This window comes from Entelurus aequoreus, linkage group LG08, assembly GCF_033978785.1.
Source record: "Entelurus aequoreus isolate RoL-2023_Sb linkage group LG08, RoL_Eaeq_v1.1, whole genome shotgun sequence".
NCBI classification, from domain to species: Eukaryota; Metazoa; Chordata; class Actinopteri; order Syngnathiformes; family Syngnathidae; genus Entelurus; species Entelurus aequoreus.
The window spans coordinates 21,422,995-21,444,283 of NC_084738.1; the positions used below are offsets into that span (position 1 = coordinate 21,422,995).

General features: G+C 38.9%; 2 protein-coding genes across 4 annotated transcripts; one reads left to right on the plus strand and one right to left on the minus strand.

Annotated features, from left to right (window-relative positions):
* The first annotated feature begins 194 nt into the window (after positions 1-194).
* Positions 195-21,273, plus strand: LOC133655621 (uncharacterized protein C7orf50 homolog). Of its 3 annotated transcripts, none has more exons than XM_062055937.1 (6): positions 195-299; positions 519-662; positions 735-833; positions 15,470-15,669; positions 15,849-15,930; positions 20,958-21,273. In XM_062055937.1, exons 2-6 carry the CDS (start codon positions 537-539, stop codon positions 21,129-21,131), a joined length of 681 nt encoding a protein of 226 aa, XP_061911921.1. In that variant the 5' UTR covers positions 195-299; positions 519-536; the 3' UTR covers positions 21,132-21,273. The 3 variants fall into 3 exon arrangements, with proteins under 3 accessions (XP_061911921.1, XP_061911922.1, XP_061911923.1); XM_062055938.1 differs by having other exon boundaries at positions 205-299; positions 522-662; XM_062055939.1 differs by lacking the exon at positions 195-299 and adding an exon at positions 308-415.
* Positions 7,683-12,953, minus strand: LOC133655007 (uncharacterized). Its single transcript, XM_062054895.1, has 2 exons — positions 12,849-12,953; positions 7,683-10,170 (listed from the first exon to the last, which is right to left on the minus strand). The coding sequence occupies exons 1-2, from the start codon at positions 12,849-12,851 to the stop codon at positions 9,142-9,144; spliced, it is 1,032 nt and encodes a 343-aa protein (XP_061910879.1). The 5' UTR covers positions 12,852-12,953; the 3' UTR covers positions 7,683-9,141.
* Positions 21,274-21,289: the final 16 nt, after the last annotated feature.

The window sequence follows — 21,289 nt, forward strand, 5'->3', positions numbered from 1 at the left end:
TTATCCCTCGCACATGGTATATTTATTTTATTTTTTCTTTCTTTTTTTTGTTATTGTCGTTTCTTTTTCCTTTATATTTGTGTAAAAAGTTTTTGTTACTGTAGAAAATACCTGATTGTCCTTATTTTAATTGTTGAATGTCTGTACTACGGTGGTATTAAAATAAAGTTTTAAAAAAAGATCTCCGATTGTACGTGTCAGTCACAGGGTTTGACCAATCACAAAGCAGATAGAAAAGTCGTCACATCCGGTTTGAGACGCATGCTAGGAAACGTGTTCTCCACAGCTGATTTAACTCGGTAAGTAAATGACTTCTTTAACAACTTATCATATGTTTTATTTAATCGATACTTGTTGTGTGTCGACGTATTTATTTATTTATCAAGAAATTAGCGACCTGAAAACATTGGGACAAGTAAAATGGATTCTGTTTCAGTTTATTGACATTGTTGCCATCACTAATACAGAAAAGCATAGTAAAACTGCAGATGACTTGTATGTACTTCCATTTCTTACAGCAGGACTGAAGCTATCTCATGGCTAAAGACAAACGACAAGAGAAGCCTCCAAAGAGGAAGACGTTGCCTCCAGCTGACAGAAATGATGTTTGTGAGGGAAATAATAAAGTAAAGCGGGTCAAAAGGGAAACGCAGGAAGTAGAGGTGAGTAGAACGGGTCAGTAGTCCTTTCTAATTGTGAAGTACTTTTTTGACACATCTTTTTTTCTTGTGCAGGAGGCTCCAGTTCAACTTCCAGAAGACACCATTGCGGCGGAGGAAAAACAAGAGAATAAAGCAAAACAAAAAACACCTGAAGCCAAGACGACAGAGGAGGTACGTACAACTTACTTTTAGAATATTAACCATAAACTACATAAAGTAGTGGTGTATCTGATATGGATATCAATATCGAATGTACAAAGTTGGTCTTTTCTTGTACATTAGTTAGTTGTTTACAAAAGGTAAATATGATAGGCTACAGGCCATTATGAGCGAGCAGCTAAGCACACAATAGCACACAAGCTGGACATACGTAATAAGTAGAGGTGTCCGATAATGGCTTTTTTGCCGATTTCCGATATTGTCCAACTCTGCTCTAATGTATTTGTATGAGTAACACAAATGTGCTGCAAGCTAGTGGGGAGTGCTTGAAGTGGCCTACCAGTCAGTCAGAGCTTCTGAAATGCTGCGTTGAGACAGGGGTGGTTTTTGTTGTATTTTTGTTTTTTCTCAGCGGAGTCTTTAAGCGACAACTGTGTGGTACTACTTTTTTTCGCTGTTTAATTTTCATCCATCTTCCGCTTGTATTCATCATGTATCTCCTTATGATTCTTGAAGAGGTGGGAGATCAAATTGCTCGTATTAAAGGAAGACGTCTTGGTTCCTCCTCGCTTAACCAACTTTTTGCAGTCATTGCAAATTGCCAGTTTTTTATCCGTCAGAGACACTTTAAAATAATCCCAAACCATAGACATGGTGTCGTTAGTCAGTCACAGAGCGAGCTCGCTTGTTAGCCACGGCTACAGCACCGGCAACAACACACTTGTTGTTGTCGTTATGCTCCGCTCGCGGCAGTTTGATGAGGTCATCAAGCGTCGCCAGTAAACCTCTCATGCTGCAGTCGTGCTGCAACTCCTGTGTTGTGTGTGGGATAGGGTAGTAGGGGAGGAGCTGCTGACTGGGAGACGCAACTGCTCTGTATTTCTCCCTATGTCCGTGTACCGCTCCGTACAGCGGCCTTTTAAAAAGTCATTAATGTTACTTTTTTAAACAGATACCGATAATTTCCGATATTACGGTACATTTTAAAGCAATTATCGGCCGATAATATCGGCAGTCCGATTTTTTTGAACATCTCTTGTAATAAGTGTACTTAAAGGCCTACTGAAATGAATTTTTTTTTGTTTAAACGGGGATAGCAGATCTATTCTATGTGTCATACTTGATCATTTCGCGATATTGCCATATTTTTGCTGAAAGGATTTAGTATAGAACAACGACGATAAAGATTGCAACTTTTGGTATTTGATTAAAAAAAAAGGCTTGCACCTACCGGAAGTAGCGTGACGTAGTCAGTTGAACATATACGCAAAGTTCCCTATTGTTTACAATGATGGCCGCATGAAGTGAGAGAGATTCGGACCGAGAAAGCGACAATTTCCCCATTAATTTGAGCGAGGATGAAAGATTTGTGGATGAGTAAAGTGCAAGTGAAGGACTAGTGGGGAGTTGAAGCTATTCAGATAGGGAAGATGCTGTGAGAGCCGGGGGTGACCTGATATTCAGCTGGGAATGACTACAACAGTAAATAAACACAAGACATATATATACTCTATTAGCCACAACACAACCAGGCTTATATTTAATATGCCACAAATTAATCCTGCATAAAAACACCTGCGTGTTTGTTATGCTAGCTCCTAGCTCCTCTGCTAGCTCCTAGCTCCATAGAACACGCCAATACAATTCAAACACCTGATCAACACACACAATCACTCAGCCCAAAAGACCGTTCACCTAACCCAAGGTTCATAAAGCTTATATATTTTTAAAAAGTTACGTACGTGACGCGCACGTACGGTACGGTACGTGTTATGCTAGCTCCTAGCTCCTCTGCTAGCTCCTAGCTCCATAGAACATGCCAATACAATTCAAACACCTGATCAACACACACAATCACTCAGCCCAAAAGACCGTTCACCTAACCCAAGGTTCATAAAGCTTATATATTTTAAAAAAGTTACGTACATACGCAAAAAAAAGCCAAAGCTGCATACTCACAGTAGCACGTCTGCGTCTTTGTCATCCAAATCAAAGTAATCCTGGTAAGAGTCTGTGTTGTCCCAGTTCTCTACAGGCGTCTGTGTATCGAAGTCAAAAGTCCTCCTGGTTAGAGTCTCTGTTATCCGAGTTCTTCCATCTTGACTGCATCTTTCAGGAATGTAAACAAAGAAGCGCCGGCTGTGTACTGTTGTGGCTGACTACGTTCGAAAAATACGTCCATTTCGCACCGACAACTTTCTTCTTTGCTTGCTCGGCTTCCTTCTCCATAATGCAATGAACATGATTGAAACAGATTCACGAACACAGATGTCCAGAATACTGTGGAATTATGAAATGAAAACAGAGCTTTTTCGTATTGGCTTCAATGTGGAAGTCACGCGCATACGTCATCCTCAGAGGCGTTTCGAACTGGAAGTTTAGCGGCAAATTTAAAATGTCACTTTATAAGTTAACCCGGCCGTATTGGCATGTGTTATAATGTTAAGATTTCATCATTGATGTATAAACTATCAGACTGCGTGGTCGGTAGTAGTGGGTTTCAGTAGGCCTTTAATTGAACAATATTGCGGTCTAAAACACATTTGTCATTATAAATAATTATAGTCGCATATTACCTGTAGATAAAAACTCTCCCTGGCAGAAGCGTATTAGAAAGTTCAGTAACAATTGTGTCCGCATCATAGACTTCATCTGTCATTATCTTTGCTGCAACTTTTGATACTGGTGGTCACTTTACTAAGTTAAAAAAAAAATTCAAGAGGGGAAAATACTGTAAGTGTTCACATTATAGAGGTGGATGCTTTAGACAAGGTTTATATCACAAATTTTCTCGAGGGAGAAATATCTGTGGCTTTTAACTGTGTATGATTCGTGTTCAACATTGGTATTGTATCGGGAAAACCCTAATAATATAAAATAATTTGTAAAAATGTGTAATGATGATTGAGTGACTGATCTGGTGGATGAAAAATGAGTCTGCCAGCATGAAGTATTATCTACAAATAATTTTTGAAAGCCTATTTATGTAACACTCAGTTACGCCGTGTGCTTGAACACATCATCACTTGAACAGCTATGGATAGTGCAGGGAGCGCAGTGTTTAATTGATCACAGAAAGGAGATGTCATTGTTCATCGTTCTGTGTGTGTGTTATATCAACAAGTACCTGTTGATAGTATGTCCTGGTCGGAATTTGTGTGAAGGGTCACAAATGTAAAATAGCCACTATCCATTCTTCACAGATAATGTTTCTCCAATAATTGTTAGAAAAGGGCATTTAAAGTACATTAGTCTACGACCAAAGGTTTGAAAGGGTTTTTTCTTCACATTTTCAACGTTTTTTTCCAATAAATTCATGATTTAAATTTCTTTATGGAAATTATGTTGCTGGGCACCGGGTTTTTTATTGTCAAAAAAAAAACAATACAATAGAATGTACTACGAACAACTACAGTAGTTTTATGAAGTAATGTAATGATAATATACAGTATTTACCTTGGAGAGTGGACTTCTCTGGTATCGCCCTCAGGTACTTCTCCGTCAAACACACCATGGGCAGCTTCTCCATATTTTCCTGGATAAATGGCGGCCGTTTAGATACTATTTTAACATGCCTAGCGTTACGACCTATTCAGCTTCATTATGGTGCAGACTAGCTGTGATACGCTCAAATTTCTTCACCAAGTTGGTGACACGCTTGGTCAAGTTTTTGGTGATTTCTTTGTGCCATTATTACAACTGAACAGAATACTAACGATGGTGGTTCCATTCCAAAGACTGATATTTTGCTGGTAGCGGTCACTTTATAGTGATCGTCAGAGATTATAGCTCACCGCTAACGAGAGGGAATCCATTCTAATAACTGTTGTTGGCGTTTCCATAGGTGTCGCTTCTTTGCATCGGCGCAGCTGTTTTTTACACTACAATAGCGCAGAGACTGTTCTTGTTTGGGCCTTGGCACCAGTGCTCAGACTAGAGTCAATGGCTATGAACTTATGTCTATAAGATTGTCTTGTGGTCTGAGGTGTGTTAAGAGTAGGGATGGACACCGAAACCCTGTTCCAACAAGTGTTTGGTGGTGGTATTGTTCAGGTAACATCTTGGAAGTAATCTAGCGTCCTGACAGAAGTACACATAGTCTGACGCTGAGCACGCCAACAGCAGCCTCATGACACCGCTAGCAGCGCTGCACTAGGTTAGTTAGTAGCCACACGAACAACATAGCACTTCGTCGTCATGCACCAATGACAGTTACGGCGGGTGAGGTTGTATTCGCAAACCGCGGCATTAAGATTATCCACAAGCAAGTGTTTTTTTGCACGTTGTCTTTGTTCTGTATTCCTTCAATAATTATTACAATCTGTTGTAGATGTTATTTTTAAATGTATTACTTTATCATTTAATTTATATAATTTCATTTACAAGTTTGTTCAACTTGAATGTCACAAAATTCCATAAAAATTAGATGGCTCAATTTTTAAGGACTCTTTTCAGCACTGTTCAAGCACTTGCGCCGTTTTTTAAAGTAGTAAGTAGTTAAAATGTAAACTGTTATGCGCATGCCCCGATTAGATGAAAATAATATTTTATCCTAACTTTTTTTGTGTTTCCTCACAGCCTGAAGCAGGGGGAGAAAAGTTCATCCCCCTCTGGCTGAGAGCTTGACTTAATATTTAGATAATTGCTTCCACCACACTGCGACGTCACAACGCAGCTAGAATGAAAAACCCCACAAAAAGAGGCATTCAAAACTGTGTGCAAGCTTACGCCAAAAAGCAGGAACTTTATGGTTTGATGCATAGTTTAACACGAGTGTCTAACTTTGTAACATTTGTATGTCAGAAAATACTAAATTCTTCATATGTCCCCTTTAATTAATAGTCACCATCATTCTCTCCTCTCGTATCTCCTCTTCTATGTTTGTTTTTTCTGTGGTTGCTGCAGTGGTTGCTATGGTTCTACTTTGATTTTGTTAGATCGTGCTTGTTGACGTGAGATTTTGGACTTATAGGACTTGAGGCTGACTCAGGTGGTGGAGAGAAGAGTTATGTATGGGGTGTGCTGTGCTGATATATCATAGCACACCACACATCTTATCTTTGTGTTGGGCCTGTCACAGATAAAAACATATTTGTGTACCAGGCTGCACTTTTTGGGGAATTTTGCCTATCATTTATAATCCTAATGCAAGACAAGAACACATGTTTTTCTTTTTTTAATGCATTTTAACTAGTAAATCAATGCAATTAATAGTCCGCTTACAATGGTCGCTCTATTATGCCTATAATGCTCTCAAAAAAACATCCAATCACCTTCATTAAGGTTTTATGTACATGATGGAAGTTTATATGTAGGTAATATAGTAACGGGCACATTTATAATAACATTTAATATTTGCGTATTTTTCTTATTTTAAGCATACGCAGCGCATTTATTTAAAAAACGCATCACGTTTGCTTTCTTTTCATCAACATCACTGATAAAAACTCACTGCAGACTTCATGTGAGCCAACAAACATAATAAAACATCACTAACTGTAAAAGGTCTGCTGTCATTAGGATGCCGATTTATAGAATGTTGTTATAATCCCGTTTAGATGAAGAATGACTCATAATCCTCGCAAATTAAAGCGGGATGGAACCAAGTGTCTTTAGGTCGTTCTCGCCATTTACGGGTCTAAATCGGCTGTCAGTGTTCCAACTTGTTGAAATACGTCCTCATCCTTCTACTAGCAAGGTGAGAGGCATGATTTATGATCTACAGCAAACTTCACGAGCAAGGAAGCAGTTAACCAGTCGATCATGTCTACATAGGCACACAAGCTATAAATAGTTTGTCTGCGTTAGCGCTTAAAATAGCAATATCACTAATACTTGTTTAATATTCCAGTTACAAAATGTAAATTGAGTATTGTTGGCGGTTTTTGGACGGTTATTTAATACATTTTATGGGTGGAATAGAGGACCTCCCATTGGCTCAGTTGAAAGTGGACTTTTATTTATTTACAAGTTAGAATGCATTAGAAAAAAATACATACATCCGTCATTATGTCTTTCATAATGATTGTGAGCGATAGGCAAAATTCCCCCCAAAAAGAGCAGTTCTCTAAAGGAGACCTTTTATGCAAAACCAACTGTTCTTACCTATTGGTTATTGTGTATTTGGGTTATGCTTAATTACAGAAAATGTGAAATCAAACCATATTTATAAAACAATCTTCCTACGTTTTCCAAATAAGATGTTTAGAATTTAAGGAGGACATCACTGCAGGCCTACGTGTGAAATGCACGGCCCGTCACTGATATATGGAAAAGTTTTACCCAAAGAGCTTTGCGCAAGTCCGCCATTGACTGTAGTCAATAAGCCATTCTTGCCAACCTTGAGACCTCCAATGTCGGGAGGTGGTGGGGTGAGGGCGTGGTTAAGAGGAGAGTATATTTACAGCTAGAATTCACCAACTCAAGTATTTCATATATATATACATATATATATATATATATATATATATATATATATATATATATATATATATATATATATATATATATATATATATATATACTTGACTTTCAGTGAATTTTAGCTATATATATATATAATATATATATATTTATTTTATTATATATATAAATAAAAGAAATACTTCAATTTTAGTGTTCATTTATTTACACATATACACGCACACAACACTCATCTACTTATTGTTGTACTTGAAAGTACAATGCTTTGTTAAGGGTTGAATTGTCCATCCTCTTTCTATTCTCTGTCACAATTTTTGTAACCATGCTGAACACCCTCTCTGATGATGCATTGCTGTGTGGCACACACAAAAGTGCTTTCATCAAATGCACGAGAGTGTGGAATCTTCCATCTCTCCCTAGCATGGCCCGAAACCGGTCAATCCTTGCTTCCTGGGGAAGATCTTCCCTGGCAAGCAATTGGTACTCCAGTACTTGTACCCGGAGGCTGGTCAGGTCCAATCGCAGCTGCGGCAGACTTTTTTTGGGGGGGGGCGTGGCCTCCAGCTCCGGCTGAATACCGGGAGTTTTTCGGGAGAAAATCTCTGTCGGGAGGTTGTCAGGAGAGGCGCTGAATATCGGGATTCTCCCGCTAAAAACGGGAGGGTTGGCAAGTATGCAATAAGCTCCTTATTCCTTATTTTTTCCTCTCTTGTTTTGCGGCAGACTGGCTCGCACATGCATCCTCCGCTGCTGCCATTTCTAATACAAATTACCGTATAGTTCTAATTTATATCCAGTAGACTCCATATGGAAGCACTAAAAACTACAAGACCACCCTGTCAGGACTGCTTCTGACAGTTTGGTCATGTTTGTGTTTTCCTGTGTTTTGTGCTTTTTCCTGTCACTGCACTTCTGCCCTGAGAGCTGCCTCTCTCATCTTTCTCTGATTGGCACTCAAGACACACCTGTTACCTGTTGCCAATTTTATAAGCCAGCCTGCCCAGCCTGCCCTGCACACGGTGCTGGATCATTCTACTTGCTTCCTTTGCACCTCCCTGTTGCCAATAAATATACTTTCACCTGCACATCGTCTGCTATCTCTGCATCCCTGGGGTCACGCTGCGCGCAACGCTCACCAAACCGTGACACACCCAAAAAACGGCACCTTCTGAAGAGACGATCAGAAAGCGGCTTGAAGACGGTCTGTAAAACATAATCAATGCAACATTTGGAGCAAAGAACCATCATTACATGTTATGCAGACCACAAGGAAGTGTTGTAAATGTAGAAAAAAAATCATAATATAACCCTTTAAGACAAAGTGAACAGTCCTGTTGCGATCTATTGAATGCCCTGAGTATACAATTACCTGAATGAATGAGAATATATCCATAGCCATCTTATTTTCTATATTCACTTCATACAGACTGAAATATGACAAATTAATGTATTTTTTAATACTTGATTACAGTTAACAATTAAAAAACAAATCCAGTATCTCATAAATTTGAATAAAGGTCAAACAGCTGACTTTGTAAACAACTGATTTGTGCTCTAATCAGCGATATACATACCAAAATGTACATGTAAACTAACGGTAAATGGACTAGACTTCAGATTATTGTCTGGAATGAATTGTTGATTCGCGTAAAGAAACAATTGCGGCAAAATGGAGCGCACTTGCCTAAAACCAGCAGAGGGGCTGTTGTTTCAGTTTATACTAGTTTGAGACTAACATGTGGTAAGTTGAGCTACAGAAAATCTTCCAGGCAGTACAACGCTGGCATTAAAACAGGAGTTCCGAATATTTGGATAGAGTTAATAATAGTGACCCAGGCCATGTCCTGACCATTCGTTTGGTATCTGAACCTCTGAGATTCTTCTTCAGAAGAACGCTTTACGACTCGATGTCCTGCAGGGTGTCCGTGATCTCAATGTGTGGCGTGATGATGTTTCTGTTCGCCTGAGTGTGCACAGAACGCGTGCAGCAGTCACTCAGCCGCCTGAGCAGTCCGCCTATCCTTTCCCGGCTCGGCCTGTGCATGAGCGGCACAATTATCAGGCTGCCGCTGCTCGCGGAGAAGAACACCAGTTCAGCCACGCTCACAAACGCTCGCTGCCGATTGCTCAGCTCACCCTCTTGCAGCTGTGCTCCTCGCACAAGCACCACCATGTAGAACAGGTGGCAGAGTAGCGACACCCCAGTCACCGCCAGGAACACCGGGCCTTCTTCGGAGCCGGAGAGAAATCGTCTGTTTGATTTGCTTTGTCGCACACAGCCACATACCACAAGTCCCAGTTTGAGAACGTAAGGAATGAGAAAAGCTAGGCACAACTTAGCGACGGCATAAACGCCAGCATGGAGCGGATCCATAAAGCAGTCTGTGTTCTGGTGAAGTCCATCACCGGGTCCTCGGATGGCAGCCAGCAGCACGGAGATCAAAGTAGAGGTGAAGACCACTACGGCCACGCAGACGCCGGGCCTCCTCAGCAGTGTGTTGGACGGTGGGTCGAGGGCTAGGACGTAAGCCATCAGCGCCAAGATGAACAGGCCGCAGAGATAGGTGGTGTTGACGGTGAAGGAGAGCGCGGCACAGCCCAAAACGCTGGTCTGCAGGCTGTGAGGTCTGTGCACCACGTTGTAGAGCGAAAGCAGCACCAGCAGCAGCTGGAGGCCGCAGAAGACCCACAGCAGGCAGTCAAACCAGGCCAGACGCCGCTGCGCTCGGTGGGTGTAAGCGAAGCTGTAAAGCAGGAAGCAGCCTGAGACAAAACCCACAGCAGCAAATAAAGCGTACACGTGGTTGGCTGTGGAGATTATGTCGCTGGCCGCAATCAGCTCCATCACAGGTGTTGGCGACTCTGTGGACGCGTTGACATCGACGGCTTTGCTGTCCGACCGCCATGGTGTGGTGTTCACGTTTGTCTGAAAAAAGTATAAGAAAATATGGCCAGTAAGACATAAATACAGACTTAAACACCATATTCACCCCAATGTAAGATGATTATACATTTAGATTTTTTTAAATCAGTGCTCATGGGTTAATTGTGTCAACATTTGTTATCTAGGTAATAGGGGTGCTGAAAAAATTGCTCATCCAAATCATGTTTCTTTCTTATTTACTCGATTCTAAATGTATTAAAGTATTGATTTAAAGAAACTTTTTTTTTTTTAATTTTTTTTTTTTTTTTTTTTTAAATACTTTTAAAAAAAAAATTTAGACCCTCTACGTGCTTACTCGCTGTGTGTAGACGTCACACGTCAGCTGCCAAGAGGAATCGTCTCTCAAAGAACCGGAATCAAATTGATTTGTGAGTTGTTGTAAGATTCACATACCTACAATTTAAGGGGGATGTGAACCTAACAACATCTCACAATTTGATTGCGATTCTATAGGTGACAATTCGATTGAACACGACTCTCTATTCAAATCAATTCTCCCAATTCATCATTTAGTATTAATAAAATTATATTACAATCTTTTCAAAACAGGTTACAAAAGCTCCTCTTGGCTGCTGATGTAGGATGTACTGTATAGCGCAGTGAGTACGCGCAGAAAAACATTTAATTAAAAAAAATATTATATTCATATTTGGAATCGTCAACACAAATCTAGATTTTTGTTCAGCACCCCTACAAATCAATATTGAATAGAATATACTTTTATTGTTGCAGCAAGCACATAAAAACAAGACATTATTTTTGCAATTAAATTAATAAATTAATAATGATGATGGATTACTCTCATTCACTTTGACAGCACTGGAATCCTTAATTAATTCTTAACTAATTGAAAATGTTATTTCAAACCTAAAGCTTAACATAATTGACTTTAATAACATTTGACCATCTGTTTTTATAAAAGTCACATAATTGTATATGTTAGGTGAGTGTCCTAGTGTTATTCTATATTTTCATAATGTCTCAAATTCCAGTTACATTAAAACTACAGCAGTACCTCGATTGAGTTATTAATCCCTTCTAAAAGGTCCAACAAAGACCGAATTGTTGTAAAATCAAAGCAAATTTTCCCCATACAAAATTATGCAAATTAATTGATCCGTTCCAGAGACCCACCAATATTAATACAACATATTTTATAGAGAATATTTATAGTTTTATAAGATGAGAGGGAATGCTAGCATTTTTCCATTAAAAATATGAAAATCTAATGAATCAGTTCCAAATACCCACATTTTTTAAAAATAAAAAGTTCATTTTATAAGCTGAGTAGAAAAAGGACCCCACCACTTTTGTACAAGTTATTTCTTGAATGAATAGTGTTTCTCGCTTTCTTTATCAAAGTATTGGTATTTGCAACTTTTTTTGACCCAATTATGGTTTATTCTGCAGTTGTACTTAATAGAAGTAGAGATTGGGGCTGGGCGTTTATATGATTGTGATCGTTCATTGCCATTAATTTGAGTTCGATCACGGTGATCAGCTGTTAGCATATTTCCTCTATCAAACATGGGGGAATAGTCTGTTCGAAGTTACCGCAGTAGTAAACAGTAGGGAAGCAACGATGCTTGGTATAATCCTGCACGTCCAAATACTGCACTTTAATGTATTAATGTAATATTAGATACAGAATTTGAGTTTTAAAAACTCCACAATCTGGGTCACCGCTTGTTTGCCAAAGCACTGGTGAGAAGCACTGGTGTATAAAAGTAATTCAAGAATAAAAATAATAAATTACTCTTTGAAAGTGTTGTTTAGTAAATGTTAACTTGAAATAAAAGTCTTATAGTATTCAGTACACCAATGATACTTTGTTTACTGCAGAATGTTTGTGTTGACAAGCTAAAAAAAAACTGACTTTGAAAGGGAAAACATTTTTTCTTTTAACCCCTACAAAACGTACCGAAAAAGAAGCAAACCCGTGGCCCTTAAACCAGGTACGGACCGTAGCGTGGATTAACTGTACTGTTGCACCTCTAGTAAACACAATCATAGATGTGAACAAAATTACAATTGTCAGCTGTTAGCATATTTTAGCTCAATCAAACATGGGGGAAATGATTGTTACAAGATACTGCAGTACTATAAAGTAGGGATGCGGTACTCCCTATAATCCTGCACAGGACAATCGCTTTATTTTTTTAATAAATTATTATTCGAGATCAGATGATATAAAATATGAATCTGGATAATTTTTGGACCATATCATCCAGCCCTAGTAGAGATTAAATCCCTAACTCTTAGAATTCTTAGTTTGGGCACTTGATTCCACAAAATGACACTACTTTGTGTTTGTCTGTATAATAATAGAGGCGGTTCACGAAAACTGCGGCAATCTTTTGTCACAGTTGTATCCTGCGAAATGCAAAAACCCAGGTGCAGCTTTGTTTTACAATTTGTCAACCAAATTTGAGACGCATTTGTTTGCATGATAGAAAATCTCTTACACCGATTTCTGGAAAAATGGTGTTCCAAAAACAAAAGTTGAGTGTCTGTATTCACTGTATGTAATCTACCACAGCTCTACAGTGCAGGATAGATCTATACATGCAACGTCTATGTACACGTTTGTAGTTTTAAAGGCACTTTTGCTTCTTCTGTAGAACTGCTGTCTCAGCACCAAAGCACATGTTTCCACTTACCATTTTTTGTTGTCGTCACGCAATGGTCTCCTGTTTGTATCTCCCAGCTGGATGGCTGCTGCTGGCTGAATAAAAGCCAAGAAGATGATGACAAAAAGATGAGTGCTCGCTCGCAGCATAAGACTGCTCAAAAAGGCGTTTTTATTTCTGTGGGCAGCATACGTTCAGAATGACTTTGTGGCCACGTGATCAGAACACTTTCCGCCCCTCTTTTTTTCCACCCTTCACCTTGCAGACTGAGGACCGTTAAATCAGAGCACATAGTGGCTCCCTTGTTAAGGCTCCCATGAGGATCACATCAACTTTTTTAAGAAAGTTTAAATGAATGCCATGCACATAATATTGCTGCACTGTGGATGGGTGTGTGTATTTATAGTCGAGCTGGAATTTTTCACAAGAATTTGCAAATTATGACTCAACTGTGCTATACTTGAATAGTGCAAAAGTGTGGTCTAATGCAGCACATAGCCGAATAATGCAAACTACCGGAAACAGCCTCAACTGCAATGAAACAGGAAGTGCCCTTTAAGCTTTGCTGCTACTTAAACGTGCACGTTATTTTTGCAGTCTGTTCAGGAACAGGATGCTGATTTACAACAATATTGTCTGTCAGGGTAGACAATGAGTTTACCGATAATATAAAAAGTAGGGCTGTAAGAGATAACTCATGTTATTAATAACAAAAAATAATCGCATTAATCATGTTTACACGCAGATTAATCACGCAATATATTTCAACATTTTGCCTCACGGGGCCAAAGTGAAAATGTGCCAACTGCCTGTGGGCCAAAAACAGCAGTTATAAGCGTGAAACACAAATAGCCCAAATGTTCGTATATTAAATGGTAAATGGGTTATACTTGTATAGCGCTTTTCTACCTTCAAGGTACTCAGCGCTTTGACACTATTTCCACATTCACACACTGATGGCGGGAGCTGCCATGCAAGGCCCTAACCACGACCCACCAGGAGCAAGGGGGATGTGTCTTGCCCAAGGACACAACAGACGTGACTAGGATGGCGGAACTTTTAACCCTCAAGTTGCTGGCACGGCCGCTCTGCCAACCGAGCCACGCCCTCTCAAAAACCAGTACCAATAACAATGATAGATGACAACTATCTTAGCCAACTTCTTAGCATTGCGAACATGCCATCAGTGATTCTGTGAGTGTTAAGGGCGTCCCACATTTATTTATTTTTTTTACTTCCAATACGACCTGGGGATAGGTTGATTGGCAACACTAAATTGGCCCTAGTGTGTGGATGTGAGTGTGAATGTTGTCTGTCTATCTGTGTTGGCCCTGCGATGAGGTGGCGACTTGTTCAGGGTGTACCCCGCCTTCCGCCCGATTATAGCTGAGATAGGCTCCAGCGCCCCCCGCGACCCCGAAGGGAATAAGCGGTAGAAAATGGATGGATGGATGGACGATATGGATATTAATTTGATCGATCGGAAGTGGAGTGATAACTGTGTTTGGCGACACCTAGTGATCACAAAAATAAATTAAATTAAGCTCATGACACATTAAGTTAAATTATGCGGACGTGTTTGTTGCTGGATACTTTTTACTATGCTTCTGCCTTGGAGACTTTATGTGCAAGTAATAAACAACTATAATTATTTGATACTTGTTTATTTTGACAAAAGGGGTGTTTTAGACTGCAATATTCTTCAATTATTATTACGTATGTCTAGCTTGTGTGCTCAGTGGGGGGCAGCGTAGCTCAGATGGTAGCGCGGCCGTGCCAGCAACTTGAGGGTTACAGGTTTGAATCCAGCTTTCACCATCCTAGTCACAGCTGTTGTGTGTTTGGGCAAAACACTTCACCCATCTTGCTCCTGATGGGTCATAGTTAGCGCTTTGTATGGCAGCTGCCACCATCAATAATGTGTGAATGTGATGTATAATGTAAACAGTTTTGGGTATCGTTTCAGGTATGGTAAGGTCAATTACAGATCATTACCATTTATTGTGTGCTTATCTGTTGCATAGCTGCTAGCTCCTATAGCCTAGCATGTTTACCTTTTGTAAATGACTTGACTAAAATAAAAATTTTTAAAAAATGTGCTTTTTAAAGCATATAAAGATGTAAGCTAGCTGTCCAGCTTTGCACAAGAAAACACGGTGCAGGACTGTTTGTAGTAAAACTAATATTAAAAAAGTTTAGATACAAGCCAATAATAATCAGATACTTGTTTTTTCTGCTGATATTGGATCAATACTGTATGTGATATCGATGTTGGATCAGTCACTCCTAGTGAGCCTAAAAGGTCAGTATGAATGTATTACTATTGGGTCGCCACCCAAATAAATTACATGCATTAAAGTAACACATTTTGATTCTGATTATAAAATTGTATTTGTGTCCAAATATTGGCACCTTTTTAAAAAAAAAAAAATAGAATTTCAATCATGAAAGGCAGTAATAACCTGTTATTATTAATGATCTATCCAAATGGAAAAAATTTATTAATCCAAATTCAAAAGTGTGATTAATCATGACTAATCCAAATTCAAAAAAGTAATAGTTAATCTTAAAAATGTCATTTGACATTACTAATAAAAAATAATTATCACTGTTATGTAAATTCTGCCTTTTGGTTGGCTTTTCTGTGGTAGGTTCCAGCTCCACCAAATGATCCAGACGAGGAAGAGGACTTGAGCCCAGAGGAGAGGCGAGTTCTGGAGAGGAAGATGAAAAAGATCAGGAAAAAAGAGGAAAAGGCACATCTGAGAGAACAGGGGATTATTCTACCTAAACCTATAATCATTCCTCTGCCTTCCAAGGCTTCCAAGATAGCCTTGGATTACCTCACCTGGTAAGTGACTGAGTTGGTCTCCACTGAATGACATCCTCCTTTGCTACACAGCGACTACATCTTCACTTGACATGCTTAAGTGCTAGAACCCATTACTGAGGGATTTAAATGTACCAAAACATGTTTTTATTGTGGCCTACGCACTAAACCACACATTTGATCCATTGCTGTCTTTGTAGCTGGGCTGAAAATCGTGAAGGGTGGAAGTTCCAGAAAATCCGACAGACGTGGTTACTCCAGCACATGTTTGACTCTGAACAGGTAACGACATCCCCTTAGCTTGAAATTGTCACCCGCTAGTTTATTTATCTTATTTAATAACACATTTATAACAATTCTTAAAGCGAACTGCTCCCATTAACGCCATCAAGGGCCTGAGTTACTTAGATCCAAATACCACGAACTAAACAGTGTGTGCAATCTATGAAATAGCGTGTACTATTAGTGCACGTGTTGCGTGCGATTTACTAAGACTGCGTGTGCAAAATGGTGTAGACCGCCTTATTTTAAATGAGGAGTTTGCATGTACTATATCAGGCATCACCATGGAGACACTCCACTTTCATTTGATCAAGCTTCTACATGTGACATTTTGCTGTGTTTTCAAACAAGCAGGAGACATGTACTACGTATTATGCACATTTTAGCAGCAGCCCTACAGTGCATTTACATTGAAACCACTTTTTTTTTTTTTACTGTAGAAGCTCCGCTCCTACTTACAAGACGCAAAAAAATGCATACTTAAAGAAGTGCAGAGCGGCGTGGCTCGTTTGTAGAGCGGCCGTGCCAGCAAGTTCAGGGTTGCAGGTTCCGCCATCCCATGTCACCGCCTTTGTGTCCTTGGACAAGACACTTTACCCACCTGATCCCAGTGCCACCCACACTGGTTTAAATGTAGCTTTAAAGGGAATTGCACTTTTTTGGGAATTTTGCCTATCGTTCAAATCATTATATACATTCAAGAAGACAAAAGTTGTTGTTTTTTTGCTTTCTAACATGTAAAAAAAATGGCTCGTTCTAGGTAGCTAGCTATGCAGCTAATGGGAGCAAGCAATGCTGCCTCTAAATAACTTTAAAAATGCATTTAAAAACTGTCCCCAATGTTTCATTAACGTTCCTTAACCTGTATAATCAAACTGTAGCAACATTGTTATTGTAAGAGCGAACACTGAGGAACTGTACTGATTGAAAAACATGAACAATTATATTGCATTATCTGTAAAAGCCCACATTTCATATTTTCTTTGTACACAGCTAGCTATATAGTGTATGTTGTCTGTCATGATGCACGCTTGATGTGCTGCGTGTATCATGATCAATATAAAGTGTGACTCACTCGATGGACAGTTGTCTCTTTGGTCCAGCTGGTCAGGAAAAATGTTTCTGGTTTATTTGGGTTAAGCGCACCATTTATGTCAAAATAGCTTGTCTCCAAATTCCACATTTGCAGCTTTGAGCGGATTTCACCTCACTCTCTCAGCTTCCGTCTGCTCCAACGTTTCACCCTCTTCTTCATGCTCGCTTCTAGAAGCAGCAGTGAAACCTTCGTTCATTCAGCTTCAAAAAGATAAGGTTGTGAATCCTCATTCGTCTAACAATAGTCGTCTTTGTTGTTTGTTACCAAGTCTGCCATGATTAGACCACACACGTTTTGTATCCGGAAGTAGGAACACACTGGAAGTCGGACGTGCATTGCTATAGAAACAGAAATCAATGTGCGGAAGAAGTCAGTCCCGGAAATGATTAAAGTGATCAAAATACGGTAAATATTGAACATATTACATATTGTTATGAACATGTCTGTTCCTACATTATATAGACCTGCAGTGTGTATATAAAACGTTGATGGAGGGTTTTGAAGGCTACAACGATGACTCCCATTAGCCGCATATTCCAAGCGTTTTTTTATCTTTAAAATCCTAAAAAAGACATCTTTTCTTGTCTCTCATAATGTTTGTGAACAATAGGCAACATTCCAAAAAAAGTGCAGTCCCCGTTTTAAAGATGTAGGTAATGGGTTTCAATATGTAAAGCGCTCACGAGAGAAATAAGCACTATATATAAATGATTCACTTCATGTCACACTGTTTCATATGAGAAATATTTTAATATATATATGTCGGAAAAAACAAATGTCATTAAAACAATATTAAATGGCACCAAAACGCATTAGTTTAATTTGTTTTAATAAGGATTTAAGGATTCTCAAATCCTTAAGCAGCTATAAAAATTATTAAATAATGTTGTTGAATAGATATGTCTAATATCTTTCATTTCTGATATGTCTAATAGTTTTCATTTCTGACCGTCAAATGTTGACACACACATGTAGGACGGAGGATTGTCGTCTGTCTGTGGAGCGTGAGCACTGATTCTGCAGCCGTGTGTGGAACTGTCAAGTCTGCACGTCCTTCCCACACGTGCTAAATAAAGCGCAGTATAGTGCTTGCAAAATGGTAATGTGTTGATAATCACATTGCGTGTGCTGAATAGTTATATTTGCATCTTTTTTCCAGTATTGTGGACATTTTGATGATCAGCATATATTTAGAATATTAATGAAGACAGAGACGCAAAATGAATTGCACGCCTTATTCTGCTCACCTAACAGACACAATCCACTTTGCACACGTTTCGTAGATCAGCTTTGCATGTGCTATCAAGTTTGCACTTGTTTTAGTCCATGCAAACCTTCAGTAAATGGGGCCCTCAGTCTTCTTTACTAGAAGGTGTGTGGTCTCTGTGGGCACTATTTTCTGTGTGCTTAATTAAAAAAAATGGCATAACTGCGCTGATTCTGGCTGTGCAGCATTCTCTCCCTCGACTTAAGTGTCAGTGCGCTGCTATGTACATCCAGGATGTACAGTTTGGGTGGAGCAACACTTAATTGTGTCCGTTCCCTTTCAAATCTGGCCTATGTGTATTCTCCCGTCGACTTATGTACTTTTGTTCTTACCCGCCTCTGGGGCTGCAATAAATCCAGCGCCCCAAGAAGGTGAAACATTATATTGCGCTTCAAGTTTGTATCAGTGAACGCCACACATAATGAAATTATGAAATAAACTTCTAGTAAGCTATCAAATCTATTTTGATTGCTTCAATGATGAGGATAAAAGCTTCATAATGCCACTATGTATTAAATATCAAAAATCAAACTGCACATCGTGAGTGCAACCACAGCAGAAGTGGACGCACATATATCACCATGACAACACGCGTTTACGCAACAGGCCATCAGGCCTAAATTGATAAGGCTTTTTAACATTTAAAGCGTTATTTTTTTCACGGATTATAATGACATTCCAAAGTGATTTTCACACAATCGAAAAAAAGGCGTCGCGTAAAAGTCCCCCTTATTAGTAATGAGCCCGTCATCATTCCCGACTTAAGCACTTTTGCCACACTTACTGTCTGCAGGGTGGGTGCTAAGAGCAACATGCGTAACTTCATTCATTTAAAAAAACACTGAATGTGGAACTGCACTTTTGGGGGAATTTTGCCTATAACTTTCAATCCTTATGTGAGACAAGAACACGTCTTTTTTTTATGCATTCTAATTTGTAATATACGGTATGTACGAGTTGGCTAACAATGCAGCTACAGGGGTCATCAATTGCGCCCATAAACCCTGTAAAAAACATTCAAAAACTGCCAACAATACATCTTGTGACCTGAATAATAACCAAGTATTAGCGATATTGTTATATAAAGCGCTACTGCTGAGGAACTACTTTTAGCGGCGCCATGATCACAGGGAGGTAACTAGCTTATACAGCTACTGACATACTGAGCCGTAGAGGTGCTGCCAGTGACTAGATTACAAATCATGCATCTCACTTTTATAGTAGAAAGTTGTGACCATAAACCCAGAAGTTGATAAACTTTGACATCCAACTTAGATCCGGAGATCGCGAGAAAGTCACGAAAAGATGCTTGTTTGCGCCCACCTTTTTTTTTTTTTTTAACCTGCGTGAGGATTATGATTCATTTGTCATCTAAACATGAAGAAATAAACATCCCATCAGTCAGATTGTATCTAGCTCTGCATGTGCTTTAGAATGATGGAGGTGTTTTTACGGTTCAAGGGCCGCTGAACAAAGTAGGACGCCACAATGTCCGCTGGAAATTATAATTGGTTTTGTTACGCACTTTTCATTTAAATACATCTTAAAGTGCTACAGTACAAACCAACATGCAAAATAGTGGGTTTTCTAACAGCGCGTCTATTAATTTTAGTGATTTAAAATATAACTTGGTCAAAAGATTTGTGTTCAAATACTTATGAGTACATTCGACAATACAGGAGTAATGATAACTAAAATCATTTTGGTCAAGATAACCGTGATATGAAATTTTCGTATCGTTAAATTCCTAGCCATACTGTTGTTTACAATGAACTCATAAATTGGATTAATGCTGGCTTAGCCATTTTGTTCCAAAAGTGGTTGTGAAATATACTTATTAGTAGATGATCATATAAATATAAAGCCCTTGCTTCAATAGGAGCATTTAGGGTACAGATACCGTGCAGATGGAAACAACACAAACATACAATATAATTAGAAAAACATATTTGTATTATCTTTTTTTCTTAATATTTTATTGTATTTGTGGATACATACATGTTTTTCTTTTAATCATTGCTATTAGTCTTATCAAAATGTTTTGCCTTGGGTTGTGTGTGTCCTTGCCCTTGTTTGGTGTGATGTTTTTACTAGCCTTTACATTACAATGTATACTACTGTATGTGTTCAAAGTCCAGTACCACTTCACTTAAATCTTAGATAAATTATATATGAAAAAAAATTACATTTTAATTATTAAAATGAATTGCTTTGATTTTTCCAAATTTACATTTCTGTCACCTAAACATGAGTTGCCAACATGTTAGGCTTTCATTTCATTGTTGGCTTTATATTTATTTCAGAACAGTGGTTCGATTTTGAAATTAATGCATCCAAGCACCCTTTCACTGTTAATTTTTTCGATACATTTCTTGAGCGCGTGTGTGACAGGAAAAACCTTACCTAGCAGCCATGCAGCAGGAAGTGCTTTTTCGCTCAACTTCTACTTAACCTCACACCTTCCTATTCACCATTTATTGCTACTGATTATAGAATTCTACTTCTGGGAGATAGTTGGATCCTGAGGAAAAACGTTTGTTTCACTATTATGGAGGAATTACGGTTGAACCCTGTAAACTCTCCCTAGCAACAGGTGAATGGGCAAATGAGAGACATTAGTAGAAATATTTATAATGTCGTCTGCTTCAAAATATTTGTTTGCAGGTTCCAGATGAAAAGTTTTCTGTGATGCTGGAGTACATAGAAGGCCTGCGTGGTGGAGCAAGGGAGACCACAGTCCAGAAGGCCTTAGTCTTGGTGGAAGAATCAGGACAAGAGGATCCAGATGTCCAGAAGAGGGCGCAAAGAGCTCGAGACGTTATCCAGATGCTTGCTTGAGTTTTCACTATAGACTGATGAGATTGTCCGGATTTTCTCAGAAGCTTTGACTTTTTTTTTTGTTTCTTTTAGTTATACTAATAATTTCACTGTCAATAACACATATTCAATGTAATTAAGTATAGGTGGGTTTTTAGCCCATTTCAGGGCTTTTCAAC

What these genes read in the sequence shown, in the direction of transcription:
- LOC133655621 (XM_062055937.1), top strand. Translation starts at nt 537, where the DNA reads ATGGCTAAAGACAAACGACAAGAGAAGCCTCCAAAGAGGAAGACGTTG. An exon ending in AAGCCAAGACGACAGAGGAG is followed by an intron (nt 834 to 15,469) that starts GTACGTACAACT and finishes TTTCTGTGGTAG; the next exon opens with GTTCCAGCTCCACCAAATGA. An exon ending in ACATGTTTGACTCTGAACAG is followed by an intron (nt 15,931 to 20,957) that starts GTAACGACATCC and finishes ATTTGTTTGCAG; the next exon opens with GTTCCAGATGAAAAGTTTTC.